The sequence below is a fragment of the Hippocampus zosterae genome, chromosome 11 (genome assembly GCF_025434085.1).
Source record: "Hippocampus zosterae strain Florida chromosome 11, ASM2543408v3, whole genome shotgun sequence".
Taxonomy (NCBI): Eukaryota; Metazoa; Chordata; class Actinopteri; order Syngnathiformes; family Syngnathidae; genus Hippocampus; species Hippocampus zosterae.
In genome coordinates, this window is record NC_067461.1 from 2,626,057 (window position 1) to 2,653,597 (window position 27,541).

General features: G+C 48.9%; 2 protein-coding genes across 24 annotated transcripts in view; both read left to right on the forward strand.

Moving 5' to 3' along the window:
• LOC127610055 (ankyrin-3-like) overlaps nt 1-17,453 on the forward strand; it is a 28,494-nt gene extending 11,041 nt beyond the window's left edge. Inside the window, 10 exon segments of the mRNA XM_052079783.1 lie at nt 9,115-9,216; nt 10,164-10,262; nt 11,723-11,821; nt 12,384-12,482; nt 12,874-12,970; nt 12,973-13,058; nt 13,229-13,249; nt 15,171-15,269; nt 15,940-16,038; nt 17,027-17,453. Of these exon segments, the coding sequence (XP_051935743.1) occupies nt 9,115-9,216; nt 10,164-10,262; nt 11,723-11,821; nt 12,384-12,482; nt 12,874-12,970; nt 12,973-13,058; nt 13,229-13,249; nt 15,171-15,269; nt 15,940-16,038; nt 17,027-17,128 (903 nt within the window). The 3' untranslated portion in view covers nt 17,129-17,453.
• Nucleotides 17,454-18,381: 928 nt separating this feature from the next.
• The window catches only part of LOC127610013 (ankyrin-3-like), a 48,073-nt gene continuing 38,913 nt past the window's right edge, over nt 18,382-27,541 (forward strand). For 16 of the 23 annotated variants that reach the window (XM_052079670.1, XM_052079671.1, XM_052079683.1 and 13 more), the window contains exons 1-9: nt 18,382-18,594; nt 19,597-19,695; nt 19,770-19,868; nt 19,972-20,070; nt 21,112-21,309; nt 22,928-23,026; nt 25,805-25,903; nt 26,870-27,067; nt 27,153-27,251. In XM_052079670.1, the coding sequence (XP_051935630.1) occupies nt 18,418-18,594; nt 19,597-19,695; nt 19,770-19,868; nt 19,972-20,070; nt 21,112-21,309; nt 22,928-23,026; nt 25,805-25,903; nt 26,870-27,067; nt 27,153-27,251 (1,167 nt within the window). In that variant the 5' untranslated portion in view covers nt 18,382-18,417. Of the gene's footprint in view, nt 18,595-19,596; nt 19,696-19,769; nt 19,869-19,971; nt 20,071-21,111; nt 21,310-22,927; nt 23,027-25,804; nt 25,904-26,355; nt 26,360-26,869; nt 27,068-27,152; nt 27,252-27,541 lie in introns of those variants that run through there. The other 7 variants (XM_052079687.1, XM_052079689.1, XM_052079690.1 and 4 more) reach the window with 3 other exon arrangements.

Sequence of the window (27,541 nt, forward strand, 5' to 3'; positions counted from 1 at the left end):
TCCCAAAACAAAAAAAAGTCGATTTTTGGCAGATGTTTTTTTTTTCTCTGTCGTCAAATGAAATGAATACTAAAGGACAAAATATTGTAAAACGATGAAAATTCTTGACTGTTGTAAGCATGAAGGGACAAAAAATAAATGATTTTATTCATTCATTCATCTTCCGTACCGCTTGATCCTCACAAGGGTCGCGGGGGGTGCTGTAGCCCATCCCAGCCGTCTCCGGGCAGTAGGCGGGGGACACCCTGAATCGGTTGCCAGCCAATCGCAGGGCACACAGAAAGAACAACCATTCGCACTCACACTCACACCGAGGGACAATTTAGAGTGTTCAATCAGCCTGCCACGCATGTTTTTGGAATGTGGGAGGAAACCGGAGCACCCGGAGAAAAGCCACGCAGGCCCGGGGAGAACATGCAAACTCCACACAGGGAGGCCGGAGCAGGAATCGAACCCGTTACCTCTGCACTGTGAAGCCGACGTGCTAACCACTGGACTACCGGACCGCCCTAAATGATTTTATTCGATGCGTATTTGTTTTTAACAGGAGAAGCTCATTCGCACCTCTTGTAAAGATTTGGCTCGATCTCCGTCCCTACGATGCGTGTTCGACGTAGATCAGTTGATTTGGTTGCTGCATTTTTGGGTCTGTCCTCGATTAAGTGAAGTTGAAAGTGAAGAAAAAAAAAAAGAGCCAAGGTGGCTGAGCATGGCCTTTGCCGGTCATCGGCCTGTGATGTCCAAAGTGACCACCAGGGTCCAGTGTTTCACTGTCGAATGCTCTCAGAGGAGTCATCACTTTGACCTCAAAAAAGAAAAGGAAAAAAAAACCCCTCCTCAACTCTCCCAACTCAGCATTTTCTCTGAGCTCATTTATTTCACTGCTACTTACTCACTTCATTTATTTTACTTCCAAGTGGGTAATTATTCCGCGGGACGGTTGTGTCAAATGGCTGCCTTTAAGGGGCGTGGCCTAGTGGGGCAACATGTGCAGCTGGAGTCGAATTAGCCGGCGAATTTGGTGTGATGCGCTTGCATTTGGAGTTCCTCAGGTACTCTGGCTGCCTTCTGCATTTCAGAAACATCTGGTAGAGGCCCCCCCAAAGTTTCAGAGGCTGTTTGGCCCCCTCCCTGCATGTTTCCCTCCTTCATCCCACCTGTCAAGTGGGATGTCGCCCAGCTCAACTTCAACCTTAAACAGGATAATTGGGATTGGAAAATGGCTGCATGGAATGAAATTCCAATCCAGGAAACTGAACGTTGTCCAACTTCAACAGGGGCGGCGCTAGGCAAGTTGGGGTTGAGCCCCCCCCCCCCCCCCCTCCAGCATTTTATTGGATAAGGTATGTTGATAAATGATTTGTCTCCCATAAAAATTGCTCTAAATGATTTTTACACATCAACAAATCTTAGGTCAACCAGCATGTACATGCCGGCACGTGACTGGGCGCCTTCCCTCAGCGCCCCCCCCCCCCCCCAATATGGTTTAGAGTCCCAGGTGACGGGAGGGAAGCCATGTCCTTGAGCGAGCGCCGTGCAGCAGAAGCAGTAAATCTTTGCGTGTGTGCGTGTGTAGCGCACACACACTCATTCTGATAGCCTGCATGCAGATTGAGCAGGGCGAGATGCTTCAGCGCCCCCCCCCCCAATCCCTCATCTCCACCCGAGATGGTCGAGCTTGTCTTTTGTTATGATGAGAGCGAGCGGATTAGCGCAGGCGGACACAGCCGTTGGATTCGGAGGCAGGTTGTAACAAGCTGCGAAGAGTCCTGCAGCAAAACGCTCCTTCTCAGAAATATTTTGCGCGCATTGCTGGGGTGGAATTCGGTGCGCGTGGATCACGTTTTGGATCTCATGATATACCGTGTAAAGACATTTTTTTTGGAGGGCGTGTACATTTTCATACCAGAACTTTACCACAAAAAAAAAAGAAAATGCATGTATCTAAGCGCAAAACGCAAGTACCAACTACAGCCGAGGAGGACACAACTGTTTATAATTGTTGTGAAATTCGATTAACAACAAACCCCCCACCCCCCCAAAAAAAGGAGCAAACAAATACAGGACAGCCAAAAAAGAACATGGGTAAAGTTTTGGGCATAAAACCATTCAAATCTGAGAAAAAAATGCATTCTCATCTCATTTAAAATGCTTTTTGGAATTAAAAACAAGGGCGGCCCGGTAGTCCAGTGGTTAGCACGTCGGCTTCACAGTGCAGAGGTACCGGGTTCGATTCCAGCTCCGGCCTCCCTGTGTGGAGTTTGCATGTTCTCCCCGGGCCTGCGTGGGTTTTCTCCGGGTGCTCCGGTTTCCTCCCACATTCCAAAAAACATGCGTGGCAGGCTGATCGAACACTCTAAATTGTCCCTAGGTGTGAGTGTGGGTGTGGTTGGTTGTTCGTCTCTGTGTGCCCTGCGATTGGCTGGCGACCGGTTCAGGTTGTCCCCCGCTGACTGCCCGAAGACAGCTGGGAGAGGCTTCAGCAGGTCCTCCTGAGGATAATCATTCCAAAAAAAAATGGATGGACTAATATTTATCAGGGCAGCCCGGTAGTCCAGTGGTTAGCACGTCGGCTTCACAGTGCAGAGGTACCGGGTTCGATTCCAGCTCCGGCCTCCCTGTGTGGAGTTTGCATGTTCTCCCCGGGCCTGCGTGGGTTTTCTCCGGGTGCTCCGGTTTCCTCCCACATTCCAAAAATATGCATGGCAGGCTGATTGAACACTCTAAATCGTCCCTAGGTGTGAGTGTGGTTGTGAATGGTTGTTCGTTTCTGTGTGCCCTGCGATTGGCTGGCGACCGATTCAGGGTGTCCCCCGCCTACTGCCCGAAGACAGCTGGGATAGGCTCCAGCACCCCCCGCGACCCTAGTGAGGATCAAGCGGCTCGGAAGATGAATGAATGAATGAATGAATTAAAAACAGCAATGAAATGGTTTCCCCAAATGGTTCAGCCCAACTAGCCGTTAGCATAAATCTCACAAAATGCTCTCGAGAGCCGCCTCGGAAGGAATCAAAGGTCGAAGCGGGGAGTGTCCGAGCGCGGAGTCAAAACACGTCGGTTTTCCTCAGAAGTCGTCCTTTTTTTTTCCTGCTGTGGCCTTCCCCCGTCGCCATGGCAACCCTGCATTCTTTGTTATTAATTTTTTTTCCAAATACAAGCAAGGCTGCTCACTGCAGCGCTAGCATGAAGGGTGTCAAGCACCAATCACGCGCCCAAAACAAACGCCTCCTCAGGAGTCCAGAAGCATCTGCGTCTCCCTCGGTCAGCTCGCAGTCTCCTTCCAAAATGTCTCACGCACTGGGCGCTGACTAAGAGCGCTGAAATGTACCCGTGATGCAAGCGGCGCCTTTCCGCTGGAACACGGGAGTGGATGAGTGATGGGGCCCAACAACAGATAATGCGGCACGTACAAGCGAAAAAGGTCAAGAACCATCGAGCGATGGTTGCGTTTCGTTACGATTTGAAGCGGGATTGGGTTACTTTGACCCAAGGTTGGCTTCGTTCTTTCGACTGAGCGACGGATGATTTATTTCAAACGATAACAGGGAAAAAAAAATGTATTTTGAAGTTCATTACACGCTTTACCTTTGTACTTTTACTTCAAGTAAAGCGAGTCACATCATTACATGGGAGCCTTGAGATAGCGGTAACCTGATTTTTTTTTTTTTCCGAGCTCCAAGCTGTCCCTTGGTTCTGTTTTTGAGAGCAGGGCGTGACCACTTCTTGGAAAAAGAGGCTTCGAGCTCTTCAACGCCACTCTCGCTGTCAAACAAAACAGATAAGAAGTCAATATTGCGTATTTAAAACAACCACGGAACCTAGCTTTGAAATCGGCGCTAGCATCATGCTAACACCGGCTCAGGAATCGCATTCGTGTCGAGTTGTTATAACCCGTTTCATATTTGAACACCAATGGTGCAGCAACACATGCAGACGGATCATGCAACGACCCCCCTCCCACGGGTCTTTATTAACTGTGATGAAAAACGAATATGATTTTTTCTTTTAAATCGTCCTCAAAAATATGTTTAGGCAAATTTAAAGCCAACCTCCGATTAAAATCTGCTGCTGTCCAGTGTCGTCGATAGAATAATCACACCTAAAAATGTGACACTTTTAAGAAGCTGTTAATTTTTTTTTTTTGCAATCTACGTGAATCTGAGTGCCTTTTACTACGGGGATGCGAGGTGGGAGGACAGTAGGGGTGTGTGTGGGGAGCGGGGGGGGGTGTCCCCAATACCACAGAGCGAGCCCTCCTAATCCTCCTGTTAAAGTGTCCCCATTGACTGTTTTTCGGATGGGGTAGGGGGAGGGTAGACACCCCACGTGAAAGCGACTACTGTAATTTTTCTGCATGAGACAACATCACCCCCCCCCCCCCCCGAAAAAAAAATCGTTCGGCCGGCTCCCACTTGCTGAGTCCAGGTAGCGTTAGCGTGCCGGACACACAGATGCACGCGTGGTCTTTGTTGGGGGGGGGAGAAAAAAAAAAGGACTGATCAGCGGGATGACAAAGAGGCGCATGCTGAGGGAGGCAGCGAGAGTGGGAGGGGGCGAGGGAGAGTGGGTGGGATCATAAAATGACTGGCTGGGAGGGATGGTGGGTGGAGTGACACATCCCGCCGTAGTCATTTTTTTTTTTTTTTTTTTTGCACCGGGGTCTATTTCCAGCACGCTCGTCTCGCTTATCCGGGACCACAAAAACCCGTCGTCGTCTTCCTCCTCTTCCTCTTCCTGCTGCTGCAGAGTCAATGAAGGTGAGGAAGAAAGGCAAGGAGGCGGAAAAGGAGGGGGAATCCGTCGCTGTCATGGTAAGTCGTGGGGGGGGGGGCCGGGGGCGAGGGTTTTCCCTCCACGCTTGAAAGGTGCGGGGATGTAGGGGTGGGTGGGGGGGGATTTTATTTATTTTTTTTTGGAGAAGGGAGACTGCTTTGGTGCTTTGTTTAGAGACCCTCTGAGCATCCTCCTCCTGTGTACTGTACCTCCTCCTGCGCGCTCTCCATGCCTCACGCGATGCAAAAAGCACCTTTTCTTTGTGTTCTCACGGCACCCGTGGCCGCTCGAGTGGGGATGAGTGTCCAACCGGTGACGGGCTGGTGGGCCGGCTGGTCTGCTCTTGGGTGGCGGGGTGGGGTGGGGTGGGGGGGGGGGTTAGTGATATAGTTCAGGTTTCACTTGTCTTCAGAGAGGAGAGAAAGCGACAGAGTGTAAACAGTGAGAGACGATGGCTGTGGAGGAAGGTGCCGGCTTGGCGACGCGTGTGAGTAAAACGCCGCTCGTTTGTCTTTTCCCAAACTTGCGACGACGACCTTGAAAATGCAACACTGGGCAACTCGCTGCGCCTCTCGGAGTCGGTTGCAGTCCGGCTGGCGGGTGGACCGAATGTTGTGGTCCCTTGAGTGTGCTTGGTTGTGATATTTAGTTCGGTTTTTGTTTTAAACTGCTGGGTTGGGCCAGCGCTGGGTCAAAAAGAGACTGAGCCAATGCTACTTTTGTTTTTTTTAAATACCAAGCGCATTGGTCTAAGGACTGACAATGGCTCAAGATTTTGATCCAAAAGAGGGGGCAAAGCGACCCAGGATTGGGGTTACCGCTGCGGCTTTGCTCAAAAATTAAACTCATTTCATTCTCCACATTTTCCGCCAAGAGGAAGGAAAGCGACATTCACGCGCAATTCGTTCAACACAACTCACCCCGATTTTTATCCCGCAAAGGGACCGGCAGTCGCTTGCAATCGGCTCCTTGCGTAAAAGTTCTTGCACCAGGGACCCAAATGTTGATCCTTGCCGGAATTTCAACCCCAATCCCATCGTGCAAATTGTGAGAAGATGAAACGGTACCCGTTTGTTACATTTTATGACACAACGGGGCGCTCTAAAATGGGGAGTGACCAATCTTTCACTCAATCTGCCTGTTCAAAATAATAAACCCGAGATCACGGCTAAAAGAAACCCAATCTGCTCAAAATCCACAGCTGCCCAACGAGCGACTCTGGAAAATGTTGATGTTGTTGCCCTTTCCCTAAAAAAGAAACAACTAAGCCGACGCCGCTTCCTTTGAAGTTTACTTTGCGTTTTGTTTCCTTCCTGTGCAGCGTGTGAACCGAGCGGTGAACTTTAAAAGCCAAACTTTTGCTGAGTTCTTTCGTCGCAAGTTGTGATATGAGAAGAAATAACAGTGTGGAGCTTTTGCAAAGTTGGCGTTTGGCGCCGGACACCTTTTGGGGGCCTGCCGCTGGGCGCCCCCGGGGCTTTTTTCGGAAGCTCTGCTCTGTGGTTTCTGTTTAGTCAGGACGGCGAGGGATCAAATGAAACAATACAAGCGCTGCAGCCGCTCCGCCGCTTGTTCGAAACGTTCCAAACGTTCTCATGCCACATAGCAGCCTCAAAACAAGAAGTTATCTTTATTTTTATTTTTTTAACTCATTCACTCCCAAAGACGTTTTTAAACGTCTTTTCAGACTTGGTCTAGAATTGGCTGCGACTGAATGAGTTAACAGCCCATAATCATTCACGATAATCAATCATGCTTACGATCAAGCATATCACAAACGACATCATCATTAGAACATCCCAGAATATCCTTTGTCATGACGCTCATCATCCACTTGGTATTTGTCGTTGTCGTTCGCGAGCAGAAGAGTTGACATGTCAATGTAAAAAGTCCACTTTGCTCGTGCTTCCATTAAAAAAAATAAAAATAAAAATACAAAATTCTCATTTGAGACAAAGAAGTTGCAGTAGACGACATGGCCGCTATTTAATCGGACGTGGGATGGTAAGATCTCACATTTTCTGTCATTTATTTCCCCACAAATGAGTGACTCCCCCCCTCCCCGTCCCCCCCCCTTAAACTCACCAAGCTCTATTAAAAACAAATCTACGCCGCTCATCTCTTCATGTCCTCCCCTCGTGTGTCATATTTCTCCCGCCGCTTAACCTATACTCTCGCGCGCCGCCATTTTCTTTCAATATCTGATCCTGCGAGGGGGTGCGGGGGGGGGCGGGGGGGAGCTTAGCGATATTTCACTTATAAATCTGCCGCCCCCTGTCCTGTGTGAATCACCTCCATCTTGGATGGGCACATTTCACCGAGGGCGGCGCGCGCGTCCGACATGTTGGTCACTCAGCATTAAGGGATAACGCCGGCGGAATCCGCGACTTAAAACTATTTAATCTGCCACTTAAGCCGGTCACATAAAGAAGAAGAGAATAGAATATCAATGTCGTCGCAGATCGGTCGCTTGACGTGACACACGCCCCCCCCCCCCCCCCCCCCCACCGAGATAACTGTATAAGCGGCTACGCGGCTTTCAACGTGTTTGGCCGACATCATTGCGGTGGTGGAGTATGCTAGCATTCTCACCTGCTAGCATACTTTATACTTCGGGGGGTATGTTGTTGATCATGCGGGCAAGCTACGGCATAGCGCCTTCTTTCAGGCATCAGGACTGCTTATGTAAGAAGGAGGACAACTGTTTGGATTTGTACCAGCGGATACACACACACACACACACACACACGCACACACACACACACACACACACGCTCCGCGCAGATGTTATCCTGCATGGGAAACTTTGGCTTTAATAAGCAATGAATGAGGACAGAATAGCGCAAGGTCACCACAGAGGCAATAGTTAAGGCTACAGTTAAGTACATGGTTGTTGTTTTTTTTGGGGGCTAAAGATTTCGTCCCAAAAAGTATTCGGACAATATCTTGGACACTTTTGTCACAATCGATGTGAAAATGTAAAAAAGAATCAAACATTTTAGCTTCCATGAAAGATATTTGACAAATACAAAGGAACTAGCATGAAGCAATGACAGCTACTTGTTGTTAGCATCGTTGCTAATTGTTTGCGATTAGCAACGATGTGACCAGTGATCGATGAAAAGACGACACGACGGCTCGCCGCTCTCGTCCGTTGGCTGTTGACGAGTTCTCAGCGCCGAAACGGCAAATGTTGACTCAACGGGGTTCTTTGCATCGCGTGGTTTTTGATGACATTAGCATGCGCAACAGCTTCCGACGTCTGCTCTTTCTCTCTTTGCGGGATCGAGGCACGCTACTGGTCGGGGACCAGCTAAACTCAGGTAAATGACTTGGGCCTTTTCAACTATCTTTCTGTCCATTTTTTGGGGGGGGGGGCGGGATTTAAACATAGCAGATGCTTTTACCGGAACTTAATTGCAGCCGCCTTGACTTGCTGCTTGTTGTTGGCTTTCGACCAGAGCGACATTCTCAGCTCTCCGTGTCAATCAAAACAAAGCAGTATTATCTTTGAACAAGCAGATTCCGCAGCTGGTCGTCTGGTGTTGCAAAAAGGCCATGAGATCCGACATGTCCCCTGGGATGGGATGTTGGTGGGGGGGGGCAATTTTTCTCGTTAGTGGCTGAGATACGAGCTTCGGTTTAAAGGTCTCAGTAATCAGGAAATGACTCTGGGACAAATATTTTCCATTGACAAACGAGTGTGATGCTCTGTTTCTTTTGTTGACTCGTTCTGTTTGTGGATCGGGCTCTTGTCGTCGAGCAGGTTCTGGCGCTGAATAAGATTCTGGAATTCGGCCCCGCCCCCTCCCATCCTCCCTCTTTCCCGCGCTTACATTTTCTGACAGGGGGCAAAAATAAGCTTGCCTCATCATTTTTTTTTTTTTTTTTTGGAGTGTACAAGCCTCATTTTAGGAGGCAGTCCGGCACATTCGGGGGAGGCTGCAGCCGAGAAGTCTCGGCGTCAGGCGCGAGCCTCCGCGAATCAAAACACGCTTTGGATTTGAAGGAAGCCGAGTGTCCTTTGGGACGTGGCGGCGGACGCGCATGCTCGGGATGAAGCGGCATGCCGCCGCAGCTCTGCCGGCTTCCATATGGCTTCGGTCTCCAGGATGTTTTGCTTTTTAAATCTTCATCAGGCCAAGGCGGAAAAGGGAGCGCGTACAGCAAATGCGCGGACGCTAGCGTTGCTTTTCTTCTCGTGTCCTTTTGCATTGAGCAACGATGGCCGAGGTTCGACCCGGTACATCCAAATGCATATTTTTGCGTCCACTGTTCTCTATTTTCAGTTTGGACTCACGATTCGCTTCTCTTTTTCACCTCTCGCTTGCCTCTCCGCAGTCTGACAGCAATGCCAGTTACTTGAGAGCCGCCCGGGCCGGAAACCTCGAAAAGGTCCTTGACTACCTCAAGTCTGGGGTCGAGATTAACATTTGCAATCAGGTGAGTTGAGCAGAAAAATGGAAGGATGAAAGGGCCACTTGAAAATCATTCAACATTTCGAAACACGCTAAAGTCGGTTAAGAAAGCGACTATATATTGTTTGTATTGACGACTTCACGGGTATCAAACTCAAGGCCCGGGGGCCAGATCAGGCCCGCCACATCATTGTATATGGCCGGCAAAGGAGCAAATCGCGCGCGTCAACTTCCATGATCCTTGCTAAAATCTGCACCAAAATGTCGAATTGTCACACGCAATAAATCACGTTGAGATTTTTGCAATCATTTTGTTCCACGCGAACACTCGCTGAAACAATCATTGTACAAACGATTCCAGTTCATGCGACCGATTTCAAGACTGGTAATCCATCAATTTCGTTGTGTACGAGTAATAATTCCTAAACGTTGATTTAGTTCCACTGTCGCAACAGGACCTCCGATGGGAGACATCGCCCCAAAATGGCCCCCGACAAAAATGAGTTTGACAACCCTGGTCTAGTTGATGTCAAAGTGCAAGAAACTCTGTTTGCCCCGAAAAGTGAATTTGTTATTCACTACAGTGTTTTGCTCTACGACGATTAAGAAATATACTATATATATATATATATATATATATATATACTATATAAATATACTGTATACAAGTATAATCGACGCTATGCTAATTTGCTTAGCAGTTGCCTTACGGGGATTACAATTATTATTATTATTATGCATAACGTAGGCGCTCTTGGGTAAACATTGACGTAAGCAGTGACGTAATCAGTGACGTAGGGAGCTCCTCCCACTTGGCTCTTTGCCGGTGGAAAACCAAACGGGTTCTTCGTAAGAACTTGCTAAGCACAAACTAAGCGCAGCACCACCACGAACGAGCACCATTTTTTGTGAAGGGCGGTGAGGGGAGGGGGTGGAAAAAGGGTCTCACAAGTTTTTGGTTTCCTTTCTCAGAATGGCCTGAATGCGCTCCATTTGGCCTCGAAAGAGGGCCATGTGGAGGTTGTGGCGGAGCTGCTGAAACTCGGTGCCGCCGTGGATGCGGCGACCAAGGTAAGCCGCGCTCCGCTCCAATCAACCTCACGCGGCTCTGATGATTTCGAGTGCAACGTTTGCAAATCCTAATGGTATGCATTCTGGGAGAGGTCTGCTCTTCTGAAGCCACTAAACAGTTTTGAGGGGGAAATATTAGCCTCCCATTCATGTCTGGCAGCCGCTTGCGTCGCTCCGCTTCTCTGCCACAGGCTACACGCATTCTGTTGACAAACATATCATGTGATGAAATATTCAAGAAGAAGGTCTCCCCAATTAAAGCCTTGCAATTGTGACCGTACCCCCCCCCCCCCCCCCCCCCCCCCCCCAGCGGTCTGATGAATTAGTGGAAGGTCTTGGGGATTCGTTGTGTGCGCTGTCAACACTTTTTTTAACTTTAGGCGGTCTTTGAGGAGGAGGTTGAAGCTATAGAGTTGTTTCTCGTTCCCTAATATTTTTATACGCTTTTGTGTTTGTGCTGATGTTCATCAAGCGCAACGTGTGCGACACCAAAGATGCCAAATGCTCACTTTCCAGTTTGGGTATCGGCCCGAGACCGATATCGGGTGATATCGGTATCGTCTCAATACCGATATCAGGTATCGACACTCCGCCATCCGTAATTGATATCAAGCCATCGTTAGGCTTTGAAGGACGATCTTCTCCAAAGGAAGTGGCCACTCAACTCAGAGATTTTGATCCCCGCCCCCCCCCCCCCCCCCTTCAGTATTTCGATTGTGATTTAAGTATTATTTATTTATTATTATTTATTATTTATAAGTATTTCCCAAGGTTCGTCGTAACGAAGGCCTTTTCCCTATTTTGTGAGAAAAATCTAGTCGTTGTCATGAAGTGGACGTTATAAATGTGTTTATTTGTCAGAAAAATCGGCAATTGGAAAATGTATGACGTGAAATCGGGATTTGGAAATCCAGCGGTGAAAACGTAAGCGGCGTACCTTGAAACAACTATTTTGTGCCATATACTGTACGTTTTGGGCCTTTGTAGATGTTCAGTGCGCTAGAATCGATGCTAATGGTTCAACTAGTCTATAAAATGGATGTATGTTTGTTAGACGTCAAGAACAAACCATTCCTCTGCAGTCACGGTGATCTCATTTCCTCGGGAAAGAACAAGGCCCCCACGTGTCACCTTCGTGCGACGTTGCACTCCATCACGTGGCCGGCGGGGGCAATCCACAGGGGTCGATTTTGCCATCACGGGGGACGGCGCAGGTTCATAAAAACCTCGCGCGAGCATATTTACGACCGGGTGCTCGACAAGGGCTCATTTCTGCGCGGGCACGCGTGGCATCGGAAGTGACACGTTGTTGGCGGTACGAGCATGGCCGGGAGAGCTTTGTGACCGGCGTGTCACCGGGATACTTGGATGCCGACGTGGATATAAACAGAATTGGCCGCGCGCATAACAGGTGTGTGAGAGCTTTAACGGCATTGCCGTGGTGGTTTCGTGTAATCCAGAAAGGAAACACCGCCCTGCACATCGCCTCGCTGGCGGGCCAAACGGAAGTCGTCAAAGAGCTGGTCACCAACGGAGCCAATGTCAACGCACAATCTCAGGTGAGTTGTACACCGCACAAGTCACGGCAGCAAAAAAAAAAAAAAAAAGAAAGAAACGGATAAGCAAAAAGCACACCCCCCCCGACGTGGCTTCCCTTTCACTTGCTCATCACGGGCCGGGAATCACTCAGCTGCTCGGCTCCTCGCTCAGTCTGGCTTCGTGCCCAGTAGGCTTCAACCTTTCAATTTTACTGCCTGCTGTCACGTCAAGGTGAAGTCAAGGTTTTTATACTTTTTTTGGGGGGGGGGGGTAGTTGTTATTCTATATATATGTTTTTATGATTTTATGTCCCATATCTCGTTTACAAATTTTTACATTGTATTTTCTTATTGTCTGTACAGTGTCCTTGGGTGGCATGAAAGGCGCTTTTAAATAAAATGCATTTTTATTATTATTATTATTACATATTCTGCCATCATCAAAGTTACGCCGATATTCCTCGAGACATTTTCCAAAACATTCGCTTTTCCAATGACTCAAACAACGACTGAATCCGTTTCAACAAGCGCAGATTTCAAAGGCTTTTTGCTTCTCTGGCGTGTGCTTGGTTTTGTGCCGCAGAATGGCTTCACGCCTCTGTACATGGCAGCCCAGGAGAATCACCTGGAGGTGGTCCGCTTCCTTCTGGAGAACAGCGCCAGCCAGAGCATGGCCACCGAGGTACTGCACGTACTTCTCGAACAGTTCGCTTGAGGCCAGCATACAAAAAATAAAATAAAATAAAATGAAGTGAATAGAATCCCAAACATGCTAACGCTAGTCCGTCATTCCTTCTACCTGCTAATCGTTTAAACTATTTAGGAAAATCCAAGAAAAATATAATTTGTATTATCATTTGGAAGGCGATGTTAGATACAGCAACGTCATACTTTAACAATATGGCGTCACATACTCTCATTTTTTTTCTCAAATATACTCTTACATAGCGGTATAAGCTAGCTGTGAGCAACTAGTCGGATGCTAGCTCGCGCTACTGCCAATAGCTATATTCAGATCTTCCTCGGCATCAAATTGAGCAGCTCGCTCTTGGTCTTGGGCCCCTTGTGCGCAGGATGGCTTCACCCCTCTGGCGGTGGCCCTCCAGCAGGGCCACGACCAAGTGGTCTCCTTGCTTCTGGAGAACGACACCAAGGGCAAAGTGCGTCTGCCGCCCTGCACATCGCCGCCCGCAAGGACGACACCAAAGCCGCCGCTCTGCTCCTCCAGAACGACCACAACGCAGACGTGGAGTCCAAGGTGAGGCAGCCTGTCCGTGCTCGGGCGGGACAGTTTTTATTTTATTTTTACTTTTTTTGCCATTTCTTGCCGCCATTTTGAAGATCTCCTCCGCTCACAATGGTAGACACTTTTGCTTGTCGTTTTCCTCACTAACGCCGCATTCTCTCCTCTCTTGGCTGACTTTGTAGATGATGAATAGAACAACAGAGGTACACCTCAACTCTGTACATGACTTAGTCTCTCCATCTCAGCTCATAAACAGTCTGGGGGGAAAAAAAACAAAAACCCTCGCCCACCAAAATGGTTCCCTTGAACTACTGCAGTTTTGAAGCCCCCTTTGTGCCACCCTTACCCCTTGTTTCCATTTAACGCCATCCTTCTCGTCCATGTCTTCACCCGTGTAACTTGGAAAGAGATGATAACTGATTAACTGGCGCATGTTTGGCTGCCTTCTTGGCTGGACTCCGGGGGGGGGGGGGGGGGGGGGGGGCGGGGACCCAAGCTCTTCTTGATTTTAATGGTTTCATGGTGCCTAAAAATGTAAGCTTCGGCTGTTATTTTTAGCAAACGACTTGAGTCTCAAAAGTGACTTTGAATGTCGTAATTGTGTGATCCATGAAACTGATTAAGATGATAACCAGCGTGCGGAGCATGTCGAGCGGTTATCAGCAGTGGCTTGCCCTTAAAACCCGCATGGCAACAGATTCCCCGTGATGCTAGGTGATGCTAGCTAGTTTGCCGGGCTCCGTTTTTTTATTTGAATGCTGACAGAAGAGCATTTACACCAAATGCCATTAAGGTGCCTCTTGAAATTACCATGTTGATTCATAGTTTAATTAATTAATCACCTTTTGAGGGGGTGGGGCCGGGGGGGGGGGGGTGATAGTCCAGTGGTTAGCGCGTCGACTTCACAGTGCGGAGGTACCGGGTTCGATTCCAGCTCCGGCCTCCCTGTGTGGAGTTGGCAAGGTTCTCCCTGCGCCTGTGCGGCTTTTCTCCGGGTACTCTCCGCCTATTGCCCGAAGACAGCTGGGATAGGCTCCAGCACACCCGCGACCCCCTCCAATGCCAATGCTGTCATTGAAGAGAATGCGCAGCTTGTTCAGAGCAAAGGATCACCCCCCCCCCCCCCCCCCCCCAACCCCCCGCACACTGATCTGTTGCTAATTACTGCATTTTTGGCTTTGGTGACTCTCAGCCTTCACACGCAATTTCCAAGGGAATTGTAAACTGTAGTTGCCGAAAGCATTTTGCATTGTACAAGAGTAGCTTGGCTGCTGCGATGTCTTTGGGAGTAAAATGTATACCCCACTCCCAAAAACGAAATAAGATGATAAGAATAACAATCATGTTTTGATATTTCGTATCTTTCGTTGACTTGGTTGTTTGAGACATTATATATCTGTCAGCAAACACCCCTGGATTATCAGTAATGTGGAATGATTACACAGCTTAATTTGGAACGGTTGTGTCATTTGGACAGCTGTCGCTCACTAAGCCAGGAAATGACTCTGATTCGGGATGTCGTGTTCATTTGCAGGGGCCATTTCCGCCACCTTAACCAAACGACAACATTTGTTTTAGTCTAATTAATCATATACAGTATGAAGTTCAATGCTGTACGGATATGCGCATGTGTGCGGATCGCTACAGATGTGTTTCGCAAGTCAAAATTTTGCTTTTAACTAATCAATCGCTGACATCATCATCAAAGGCCAGCGCTGTGGCTCGGCGAGGACTCGTTTGAAATCTAATTAGTTCAAGAAACTGTTTCGTTGCTCATATTGTTAATCCGACAGCACTTTTTGTTCTGAGGGCCCTGGGCAGATGACAATGACATGGCAACAGGGACAATCCTGAAATCTGATTGGACAGGATAAAAAAATGAAGAAAATAGGTTATAAACGTAGGTCAGTGCTTCTGATGGTATTTAGACCCGCGCCCAACGCTGAATAAAGCACGTCCATAACCAGATGTGTGTGTGTGGAGGGGGGGGCAATGGGGAAAAAAAGTAGCGTGCGTCCTTGTGTGAGTGGACTTAAGTGTTGGCATGGATTTGAGTGTGTGCATTTTTTTTTTAAATGATTTTAATATAATGTGCTTGCCCTTGTATCTGTGTGTTCCAATCAGAGTGGCTTCACCCCACTTCACATTGCAGCCCACTACGGCAACATTAACGTGGCCACGCTGCTTCTGAACCGAGGGGCTGCTGTGGACTTCATGGCCAGGGTGAGTTGAGTGCAGCCTCCGCTGTCCGCAATCATCCGCCACCGCCAATCAGGATGCCGTGCTGTGTCACATGATCACGGCCGAATCAAATTGTTTCGAGCTTCAAATGTCTACGACGAACACTGAAAACGAGATAATAAAATAATAAGTAATACAACGAACTGCTAAATGGTGGCATTTTGCTCCTGAAATTTGGTTGTGAGTAATGCTTGGTAGAACATTGAGGGGAGATAGCTAGGTAGGTAGTTAGCAAGCTAATGTTGCTGGCTAGCTAGCTAGGTATTTGTTTCGTATACGTAGGTGACAGTGCACAGAATATCACAGAAAACATCATTTGATTCCACAATTTAAAAAGTCCAAAGCCAGAACAAGATTTTGTTCCAATGTTATTTGCTTGCGGGCTTGTAATTTGTTTCCACATTTGACTTAAGTGAACCAGAGTCAGCACAAGTCCATAATTGCATCAGCTAATGTCTGGAGGAGCGTTTGAGCGGCTTTCTGGCTTTAATCACATGTTGCCGCGGTACAAGTAGGAGGCCTGCAAACGGGAATAGCCACACGCACGCCGCTATCATAGTAATTAAACGCCATACGATGTTTGTTTTGGTGTCTCGCTAATAACGAACCACTGCTTGTAGTAATTTGCCATTGTCTCTTTCCCCGCCTTCAGAATGACATCACGCCGCTCCACGTGGCCTCCAAAAGAGGCAACAGTAACATGGTCAAGCTGCTACTGGATCGAGGCTCCAAAATAGATGCCAAGACCAAGGTGACAAAATATTTTTTTTCCCAAATGGAAATGCCATAGATGGGCTAATGCACTGCATCGATATGGCGGGGTCATAATGCTCCAAGCAACTGAACTTCAACAGTGCAGCAACACATGTAGACAGACATAACAGTCCTCACATGCGTGAGGACTGTTATGCGGTCAGACCTACATTCAATTATTGGCTGCATGATGATGATGATGATGATGAGGATGATGATTGGATTACCCTGCCACCTGGTGGCTAGCTCATGCACATCATGATGCGCAAACAGTTTAATACTTCATATTGTGTTGAATAATTTCTTATATTTTGTTTTTTACACACAAGACAACCGATCAAATGACGGGGAGAGAAAAATCTCCCAAATTTGGCAGATTTTGTTTTGGGCCAATTTTCCTCTCTGTTCTAAAGTTAAAGAAATACTCAAGAACAGAGTCGTGTAAAACAGTCAAATGTTCTGCCTGTAATTTATATGTTTATTGCGGCTCGGAAGATGAATGAATGAATGAATGATTTTTTTTCATTCATTCATTCATCTTCCAAGCCGCTTGATCCTCACTAGGGTCCGGGGGGGTGCTGGAGCCTATCCCAGCTGTCTTCGGGCAGTAGGCGGGGGACACCCTGAATCGGTTGCCAGCCAATCACAGGGCACACAGAGACGAACAACCATCCACGCTCACATTCACACCTAGGGACAATTTAGAGCGTCCAATCAGCCTGCCACGCATGTTTTTGGAATGTGGGAGGAAACCGGAGCACCCGGAGAAAACCCACGCAGGCCCGGGGAGAACATGCAAACTCCACACAGGGAGGCCAGAGCTGGAATCGAACCCGGTACATCTGCACTGTGAAGCCGACGTGCTAACCACTGACTACCGGGCTGCCCTGATTTTATTCTGCCAAATAACGGAATCTGTATTGGCCGGAAATAAAAAAACCCTATGAGTTGGGCCCTACTAAAAACCTCCTTTGTTCTCCTGGCAGGATGGTCTGACTCCCCTCCACTGCGGGGCGAGAAGCGGTCATGCACAGGTGGTGGAAATTCTGCTGGACAGAGGCGCTCCCATCCTCTCCAAGACCAGGTAGCTCCTGGGCAGCAGTGGTTCAGGAAAGGTCCTAAACATGCTTAAAAGTCAAGTTTGTTTTTCAACCCGTGGGCAGCGATATACGAGAGTCCAATGTTACCTTGACTTATGAGTTTTTTTCCAGTATCTCGGTTGCTTTGTTGGTTAGGGTTGCAAACAGAAATTTCACTTACGGAGCTCGATAGCGGCGGTGAACTTCAACATCACCAGGCCATCATTAGTTCACACATCGGTAAAATTTAAATACAGATGATACACACTAGCCATGTTTTTACAGAATTTACGGCATTTTATTTTTAAAAGTGTTTAAAAAGCTTTAACACATATCGAGAGAGAGAGAGAGAGAGAGAGAGAGAGAGAGAGAGAGAGAGAGAGAGAGAGAGAGAGAGAGAGAGAGAGAGAGAGAGAGAGAGAGAGAGAGAGAGAGAGAGAGAGAGAGAGAGAGAGAGAGAGAGAGAGAGAGAGAGAGAGAGAGAGAGAGAGAGAGAGAGAGAGAGAGAGAGAGAGAGAGAGAGAGAGAGAGAGAGAGAGAGAGAGAGAGAGAGAGAGAGAGAGAGAGAGAGAGAGAGAGAGAGAGAAACAGCAGTGGCTAATGCAAAAATATTGTGACGCTGGACTGATCCCTCAAAGTAAATAGTGTGCCGCCATCGAGTGGTCGGCTGTGGAATTACACCCAATATAAACAACTGTTTGACCACAATAGTTATTCACCGTAGAAAGCACATCTGTGAAAGAGCGTGACCACAGACCTGGAATCCATGATGATTTCCAAAAATGCCAACATTTTGTTGTTTGCGTCATCTTGAAACGAAATAAACTCGTAATTCAAGGTAGCGGTGTAGATGATTTTTTTTGGGGGGGGGTTCACATTGTCAGTGAGACTCTGAATAAGTATCGGCACAAGTGAATGAATGAGCTCTTCCCCGTACTTTTCCAGTCACACGGCAGCGCTTTTATTGTTGCCATGGCGACGCGGTGCGGCACCGTCGAGCCGCACAGAAAACACGGCCGCTTTGACCTGGCGGGACCACCAATGTAACCACGTAGACATTGTTGTAATGCCCTCATTATAACAATGCTCCCACAGCCCCCCTCCCCATAAACTTCCTTCACAGTCTTTCCCCGCGGCGCCTGATCTCCACCTGACTGACTTGTTGTCCGCCTGTCTGTCCATCCATCCGTCTATGTGTCCGTCTGCGTGTTTCTCTCTCTTTCTCTCTCCCCCCCCACCCACCCCCCCCTACTTGCCTCCACGCCATCCCACCCCAGAACGGCCTGTCGCCGCTGCACATGGCCACTCAGGGGGACCACCTGAACTGCGTGCAGCTGCTGCTGCAGCACGACGTGCCGGTGGACGACGTCACCAACGACTACCTGACGGCGCTGCACGTGGCCGCTCACTGCGGACACTACAAGGTGGCCAAGCTCATCGTGGACAAGAAGGCCAACCCCAACGCCAAGGCCCTGGTAAGACATGGGGGGGGCATTTAATTTCATATTTTATGTACTTCAAGGGGCGGCCCGTTAGTCCAGTGGTTAGCACGTCGGCTTCACAGTGCAGAGGTACCGGGTTCGATTCCAGCTCCGGCCTCCCTGTGTGGAGTTTGCATGTTCTCCCCGGGCCTGCGTGGGTTTTCTCCGGGTGCTCCGGTTTCCTCCCACATTCCAAAAACATGCGTGGCAGGCTGATTGAACACTCTAAATTGTCCCTAGGTGTGAGTGTGAGTGCGAATGGTTGTTCGTCTATGTGTGCCCTGCGATTGGCTGGCAACCGATTCAGGGTGTCCCCCGCCTACTGCCCGGAGACGGCTGGGATGGGCTCCAGCACCCCCCGCGACCCTAGTGAGGATCAAGCGGTACAGAAGATGAATGAATGAATGTACTTCAAGTACAATCTCTACAACAGGCGTGTCAAACTATTTTTTGTCGCGGGTGTTTCCCTTGTAGGGCTGTTATGAATTTTGGGAAACCATATAAATGTTTCATGCCCTCCGCATATTACACAGCACACACCAAATTGACGAATAACGTGTTTTAAAATCAGAAGTCGAGAATAATGACTCTTATTGTGGATTGCATGTCACAATTTGAAATTTTGGTTCAAGCACCCTGGAACGTGGACATGCTTGATTAGCTTTCGCGGGCCACATAAAATGATGTAGCGGGCCAGATTTGGCCCGCGGGCCTTACCTTTGACACCTGTGCTCTACAACTTTACAAAGGTAGAATTCTTCAGACGGCCGTTGTACTCGGTCTTGTTCGATTTGGGAGGTCTACCGCACGTCGGCGAGGGAATTATATGGGAAGGGAAGAATAAAAAGAATTGAAGGATGAATCAGAGGCGTGCAAGCTGATGGGGGGGGGGGGGGGGGGAATTCTCATTCCGCTCTGGTCTGCAGTCCCAGATGTTTTCCAGTTGTGGAAAGTCCCCTTGTCGCATGTCGGCTCAGACTTTTGATTCCTCCGCAGAATGGCTTCACCCCGCTTCACATCGCCTGCAAGAAGAACCGAGCGAAAGTGATGGAGTTGCTGCTGAAGCACGGAGCGTCCATCCAGGCTGTAACCGAGGTGCTCAATCTTGATTCGCATCCCATCAGACATCAAAGTCAAAAGTGGTTAAAGGTCGCGCTTCTTCTCCGCAGTCCGGCCTGACGCCGATCCACGTGGCGGCCTTCATGGGCCACGAGAACATCGTCCACGCACTCACCCATCACGGAGCTTCGCCCAACACCGCCAACGTGGTGAGGGCATCATCGCCGCATTGTCGCATGTTGAAATTGGCCGACTTTCTTTGGCGGAAAGCAATAAAGCTCACTGTCGCCGGCCGCGTGTGTCCCTCCCCAGCGGGGCGAGACGGCCCTCCACATGGCAGCCAGGGCGGGCCAGGCCGACGTGGTTCGATACCTGCTCAAGAACGGAGCCAAAGTGGAGACCAAGTCCAAGGTGGGGCGGTCTGAAGATAGAATGCGTTAAAAAAAAAAAAAGTCAACGCGCCCTTTTTCAAACGCTGTTGGATTGTTAAATCAATACATGAGACCAGTCTAAATCATTTTACAGTTTTTTATTATTATTATTTTTTTTTTAGAATCAATTAAAAAAATTAGAAATTAAATCAGTTGGCGGCCCGGTAGTCCAGTGGTTGGCACGTCGGCTTCACGGTGCAGAGGTACCGGGTTCGATTCCAGCTCCGGCCTCCCTGTGTGGAGTTTGCATGTTCTCCCCGGGCCTGCGTGGGTTTTCTCCGGGTGCTCCGGTTTCCTCCCACATTACAAAAACATGCATGGCAGGCTGATTGGACGCTCTAAATTGTCCCTCGGTGTGAGTGTGAGTGTGAATGGTTGTTCGTCTCTGTGTGCCCTGCGATTGGCTGGCAACAGATTCAGGTTCTCCACGGGCCTGCGTGGGATTTCTCCGGGTGCTCCGGTTTCCTCCAACATTCCAAAAATATGCACGGCAGGCTGATTGAACACTCTAAATTGTCCCTAGGTGTGAATGTGAGCGAGGATGGTTGTTCGTCTCTGTGTGCCCTGCGATTGGCTGGCAACCGATTCAGGGTGTCCCCCGCCTACTGCCCGGAGACAGCTGGGATAGGCTCCAGCACCCCCCGCGACCCTAGTGAGGATCAAGCAGTTAGGAAGATGAATGAATGAATGAATTAAATCAAATTTAAAAAACAAGAAATGTGGTTGCACAAGTGTGCTTATTATCATCATCTGCATCAGAAAAAAAGGGCTTTGTTCACCTTTTCTTGGGGGGGGGGGGGGATTCTGTAAAATGAAATTGGATGTATCACATTTTCTAGTGGTATCGGTACTTGGTATCCGCGAGAACTCAAAAAGTGAATACTCCTACTGGTACCGATCTGGAAAAAAAAAAAAATTAATTGAAACAAAACGAATAATTTGGTCAACCGAAGCCAGGTGGCGCTAGCTAACACGTTTTTGAGGAATGTGTAGCCGGCATTGAAATCATACGACCTGACAGGACGACCAAACGGCGCTGCACATCTCCAGTCGTCTGGGCAAAGTGGACATCGTGCAGCAGCTGCTGCAGTGCGGCGCCTCGGCCAACGCGGCCACCACCTCGGGCTACACGCCCCTCCACCTGGCCGCCCGCGAAGGCCACCAGGATGTCGCCACCATGCTCCTGGAGAACGGAGCCTCGCTGTCCTCCTCCACGAAGGTACCAAAAAAAAAATACACACACACAAAAAAAAAATCAGGTTACGAGAAAAATGTAAGTTGGTCATTTTATTAAGGGCGGCCATAAGCTGTGAAGGACATTTATAATGGAAGTGGTGTAAGCATGTGCGCTATGTTGCCTTTGGGGCGGGGGGGGGGGGGGGTCGTGAAGGTGACCTCTGTCAGTGGAACAGATTAATGGAGGCTAAACCCCTCGGTGTGCACGCCCTCAATTACCGTGACACACATGCGCACATAGCATCTTTTGGGACGTCGGCCCAGTCAACCGCCCAAGGAAATGATGCCGCCATCAAATTCCTCCAGTTTGTATTATTCATGAAGAGTGAGTGATCCTGGGGCGGCCCGGTAGTCCAGTGGTTAGCACGTCGGCTTCACAGTGCAGAGGCACCGGGTTCGATTCCAGCTCCGGCCTCCCTGTGTGGAGTTTGCATGTTCTCCCCGGGCCTGCGTGGGTTTTCTCCGGGTGCTCCGGGTTCGATTCCAGCTCTGGCCTCCCTGTGTGGAGTTTGCATGTTCTCCCCGGGCCTGCGTAGGTTTTCTCCGGGTGCTCCGGTTTCCTCCCACGTTCCAAAAATATGCATGGCAGGCTGATTGAACACTCTAAATTGTCGCTAGGTGTGAGTGTGAGTGTGGATGGTTGTTCGTCTCTGTGTGCCCTGCGATTGGCTGGCAACCGATTCAGGTTCTCCCCGGGCCTGCGTGGCTTTTCTCCGGGTGCTCCGGTTTCCTCCCACGTTCCAAAAACATGCGTGGCAGGCTGATTGAACACTCTAAATTGTCCCTAGGTGTGAGTGTGAGTGTGAGCGTGGATGGTTGTTCGTTTCTGTGTGCCCTGTGATTGGCTGGCAACCGATTCAGGGTGTCCCCCGCCTACTGCCCGGAGACAGCTGGGATAGGCTCCAGCACCCCCCGCGACCCTAGTGGGGATCAAGCGGTATGGAAGATGAATGAATGAATGAGTGATCCTTTGCAAAAATGGATACAGGATTCATATCCAGCTGAATAAAAATTTTTAATGAGAGTACAAGTGGAAATTAAAAAAAAAAAAAAGACATCAAATTAAAAATAGGGCAAGTGCTTCGGAACATGCTGGAGTCCCACGTTCCTGTGGGAAAAATGTGACGTCATGTCTTCCAGTTGCACCCAAGAACCGTTGGGTTGCACCGTGATCGGGTGTACGTTTGATGAGCGCGACGAAGGACAGCTTGTCAGAAAAAAAATTCGGTTAAGGTGATTCGGTTTGTGTCTCGTTTTTTTTTTTTTTTTTTTTTTTTTTTTAGGTGTTCAACGGCACAAAACGTGTCAGGAAAAGCCTACTAGAACAAATTGAATTCACCCAGACACTGTACACGTTATACAATACTTAGAGGGTTTTCGATACATGTTACAATCACAATTGTTTTCATTTTTTTTTTCACTTTTTAAATTTAAACACGTTTACAACGTGTTTAAAAAGTGTGTTTTAGTGCGTTTAAGCAGAGGGAGGAGCTAAAATAATATTTTTCAAGCAGGATTCTCGAGCGCTCGCCACCAACGTGTCAAAAGTCACTTTCCACACCTAAAAGCTTCAATTTTCTCGGGGTTGGACGTTCCAACAGAAAGGTTTCAGTCCGCTCCACGTGGCTGCGAAATACGGCAAGATGGAGGTGGCCAGTCTGCTCCTGCAGAAGAGGGCTGCGCCTGACGCTGCTGGAAAGGTGAGGAGTCCGTTAAAAAAATAACATAAAATTTAAAAAAACAACTAGCAAAGTGTCTCTTTAGGGCAGGGGTGTCCAAACATTTTGCCAAGGGTTCCAGATTTTATGTGGTAAAATGTCGGGGGGCCGACCTTGGCTGACATTCTTTACATTGAACAACAATATTGTTCGACAAATTTGAGTAAGCCAGTCGGTTTCACATTTCCATTTTTATTTTAATTTCAACAATCATATGACATCAGTCAATATAAACACGGAGTGATGTCTTGTTAACTCGTGAGTGATGCCCTCTAGTGTCTAAATGCTATTACTCATTTAGTGAATGCTATTACTCATTTAGCCACTAGAGGGAAGCAGTACTCTATGAAACATCACTCACCAGTCTACGAGACCTCAGTCAATGCAACACGTGTTCCATTGCGCCCAACCTGCGGGCCAGACGGCACTGATTTTATGACAGGGGCCGAGGGCCGGATGAAATTCGACCGCGGGCCGGATTTGGCCCGCGGGCCGGACTTTGGACATGCCTGCTTTAGTTCCCATGGGTGTGACTTGAAATGAATCTTTTTTTTTTAAACTCATTCAGCGCCAGGCATCTTCAGACCCTTCTTTACGCTAGCACGTGATTTAAAAGTACCGTATTTTCACGACTATAAGGCGCCATTAAAAGTCTTAAATTTTCTCCAAAATGGACAGGACGCCTTATGGTGCGGAGCGTCCTTTATATGCGCCGAGTTCCAAAATCTGACTGACAGCCGACACGCTGTTTATATAGAGAAAAGGCGGAAGTGACGGTGGCCAGGCATGAAAGAAGTCGGCCAATCAGGGAAGGGTGGGCGTGTATATATACATATATGGAGAGGGAGAGAGAGCGAGAGAGGGAGAGAGAGGACAGACAAGCTAGTCCGCCAATGGTGAAGGGTGGGCGTGTAAGTGGACGCCTCAAGCCAGTACCAACACTTGTATAGAGTGTGGCAATGTGCATTGTTGCAAAACAACTCCGGTTTTGGTTTCTAAGAACCCCTGAAAATAAATTCGACAAAAAGACACGCCTACGAAGCTCAGTTCAAACTTAAAGCCACCGGTTATGCTTTTGGCATGCGTGACCATCTCACAGCAGCGGTGAAAAAACAAGTCAAGCAAATGAACTCTGAGCTTGCCGTTATTCCCGGAGGCTTGACTAAAGAACTCCAACCGCTGGACATTGGGATCAACCGGGCGTTCAAAGTAAAGTTGCAAACGGCATGGGAACAATGGATGATCGGTGGCAAACACAACTTTACAAAGAGTGAGAGGCAGCGCTTGGCGAGTTACGCCACAATACGCAACAACGAGAGGGAACGCGGCGTTTTTGATGGATTACGGTACTTGCACAATTGTTCAATTCTTTCTACACACACACGCGCTGCCACCATGTTTCGCTCTGTTCTTTACTTTCAAATGTGGGAAAGCTTCACACGAGAGAAATGTTGACTTTGCTGTTGGTACTCCTTCTTTCCGCTCGGCAATGCGTAGCAACTCACACTAGCATGCATTCAATGACAACTGAGATGTGCAGTCCTCTGCTTCTGATACAGAGGATGAGGACTTTGATGGATTTCTGGGTGATGATTGATCGAAAAACATGAGAACATTGTACGATGGCTAAATAAAATACACCCAAACTCAGTTCTGCTTTCGTTGCCTTTTTAAAAACGTGTTTTTATCTTATCTGTATGTCTTGGCGTGCTACCGTATGCTTCAAGCTAACGTGTTAGAGTGCGCGCATGCATGCCGTATGTTTAAGCTGGCGTATGTTTTACCACTGTAAAACTGCGCCCATTCGTACGATGCGTCCTGTGTATGTGTAAAATACAGAAATGTCACGCATTACTGAGACTGCGGCCATTAGTACGATGCGTCGAATAGTCGTGAAAATACGGTATTTCTTTTTTTAAAATAGAAAATCAACTTTTATTTTACAAAAGTATGATTCGGGCAAGCATGCCAATTTGCTGACGATACGTAAAATAAAAATAAAGCCAGCTGAATGTGTTATTCCAAATTATTTTTTTTTACCGCTCAATTTGATCTGTAATATTTATTAAAAAAAGAGCAGTAACAACACATAAAAAATAAAATAAAATCAAACAACCCTGTGGTGAATATTTTTATTTTCTGAATACAAATCGCACTTCTCAGGTCAAGCATGCGGCTTTCCGAGATAAACGCTACAAAATGTTGTTTTATGGGATTCTGCGTCTAAAACGGGAGTGATGGGACATTGATGCAACGTGTTGCGCTGTCGATGATGCGCCCACGCAAAGAACGAGCTCAACTCTTGAACCCAAACCGCTTTGACCTGAAATTGCTTTTTTTTTTTTAAGCGTCCCGTTCACTCGGTTCCTTCACGTGCCAATTCCTCAAGTCGACGTGATGCCGACGCTTTAATTTGGCGATGGCTGAGCGCCATCACGTCCGTTAGCATTTAGCTTGACCTTAATATCAGTCAAGTCTGAACTGCGGCCCATCGTTCGGGCAACATGATCAAAACATGAGGACCTTTTTTAACCTCACCCATCCCGCTTTAGAACATGATCTTATTTCTTCTAAATGTTTGCATGAACGCACACACACACACACAATTCTCTCTGGTGCGTTTCAACTTGCGTTTGCTGTTGTCGTGGCTCAGCTGAGCGCCGTGCGTGCGTGTCTCCATTCCTGACCTTCTAACCTGCCGCTGGTTGTGTTGCATGTGTGTGTGTGTGTGTGTGTGTGTGTGTGTGTGGGGTGTTTCAGAGCGGGCTAACTCCACTGCATGTCGCCGCCCACTACGATAATCAGAGAGTAGCCCTGCTGTTGCTGGATCAGGGAGCTTCCCCGCACGCCGCCGCCAAGGTACGGGCAAACACGCAAGTCTGACGGGCGCGAGCCTGCTGCTGCCGTGGCTGCAAATGACGTCACAGCTCCCTTTTGTTCCACTGCGGATGTCCATTTGTTGGCTCGCCTCTGTGCTCTTTGGTGATGTGTCGTGGAGTCGTTTTCCCTCCGATTCCCCCAATTTGGGTCAAAAAGTGACTGAGCTGATTTGGCCCAATTTACAAAAATTGTACATTTTTTTTGTAAATCGAGCCGCTTCTCCTCCACATCGAGAGGAGCCAGATGAGGTGGCTTGGGCATCTGATTCGGATGCCTCCTGAGCGCCTCCCCGGTGAGGTGTTCCGGGCATGTCCCACCAGGAGGAGACCCCGAGGAAGACCCAGGACACGCTGGAGAGACTATGTCACCCAGCTGGCCTGGGAACGTCTCGGGATCCCCCGGGGAGAGCTGGACGAAGTAGCTAGGGAGAGGGAAGTCTGGGCTTCCCTGCTAAAGCTGTTGCCCCCGCGACCCAGCCCCGGATAAGCGGTAGATGATGGATGGATGGATACACAAATTGTGTCGTTTGGTACAAAACAAGCCAGAAAATTGGGTAAAATTAACCCAAGCAGGGCGGCCCGGTAGTCCAGTGGTTAGAACGTCGGCTTCACAGTGCAGAGGTACCGGGTTCGATTCCAGCTCCGGCCTCCCTGTGTGGAGTTTGCATGTTCTCCCCAGGCCAGTGTGGCAACCAATTCAGGGTGTCCCCCGCCTGCTGCCCGAAGACAGCTGGGATAGGCTCCAGCACCCCCCGCGACCCTCGTGAGGATGAAGCGGCTCGGAAGATGAGTGAATGAATGAATGAACCCAAGCAGCGGATCAATCCCTTTTCGACCCAAGCTGGGCTATTTTTTGCCGCATCACAATAAGCTCCGCCCAGTCAGTATGAAGCGATCCCACATCTGAGAGCTCATCGCGCCAACGCTCGGCTTCTCCCCGTCTCAGAACGGCTACACGCCGCTGCACATCGCCGCCAAGAAGAACCAAATGGACATCGGCACCACGCTGCTGGAGTACGGCGCCGACACCAACGCGGTGACGCGGCAGGGCATCGGCCCCATCCACCTGGCGGCGCAGGAGGGCAGCGTGGACCTGGTCTCGCTGCTGCTGGCCAAATGCGCCGACGTCAACATTTGCAACAAGGTAACGTCGCTCACAACCCGCCGACGCTGCCGTCCGTCATCCGCAAGCTCACCCCCCGGAGCGTCGTCTTTGTGTCCCGGCTCAGAGCGGACTTACGCCGCTCCACCTCGCGGCTCAGGAGGATAAGGTCAATGTTGCCGAAGTTCTTCTCAACCACGGCGCTGACGTCAACGCGCAAACAAAGGTACGGACTTCCTGTCAACATGCGTGTGGCAGTTGCTTGGAGACGAGAAGCGTGTCGCTGGGGTACCGGGTTCGATTCCAGCTGCGGCCTCCCTGTGTGGAGTTTGCATGTTCTCCCCGGGCCTGCGTGGGTTTTCTCCGGGTGCTCCGGTTTCCTCCCACATTCCAAAAATATGCATGGCAGGCTGATTGAACACTCCAAAGTGTCCCTCGGTGCGAGTGTGAGCGCGGATGGTTGTTCGTCTCTGTGTGCCCTGCGATTGGCTGGCAACCAATTCAGGGTGTCCCCCG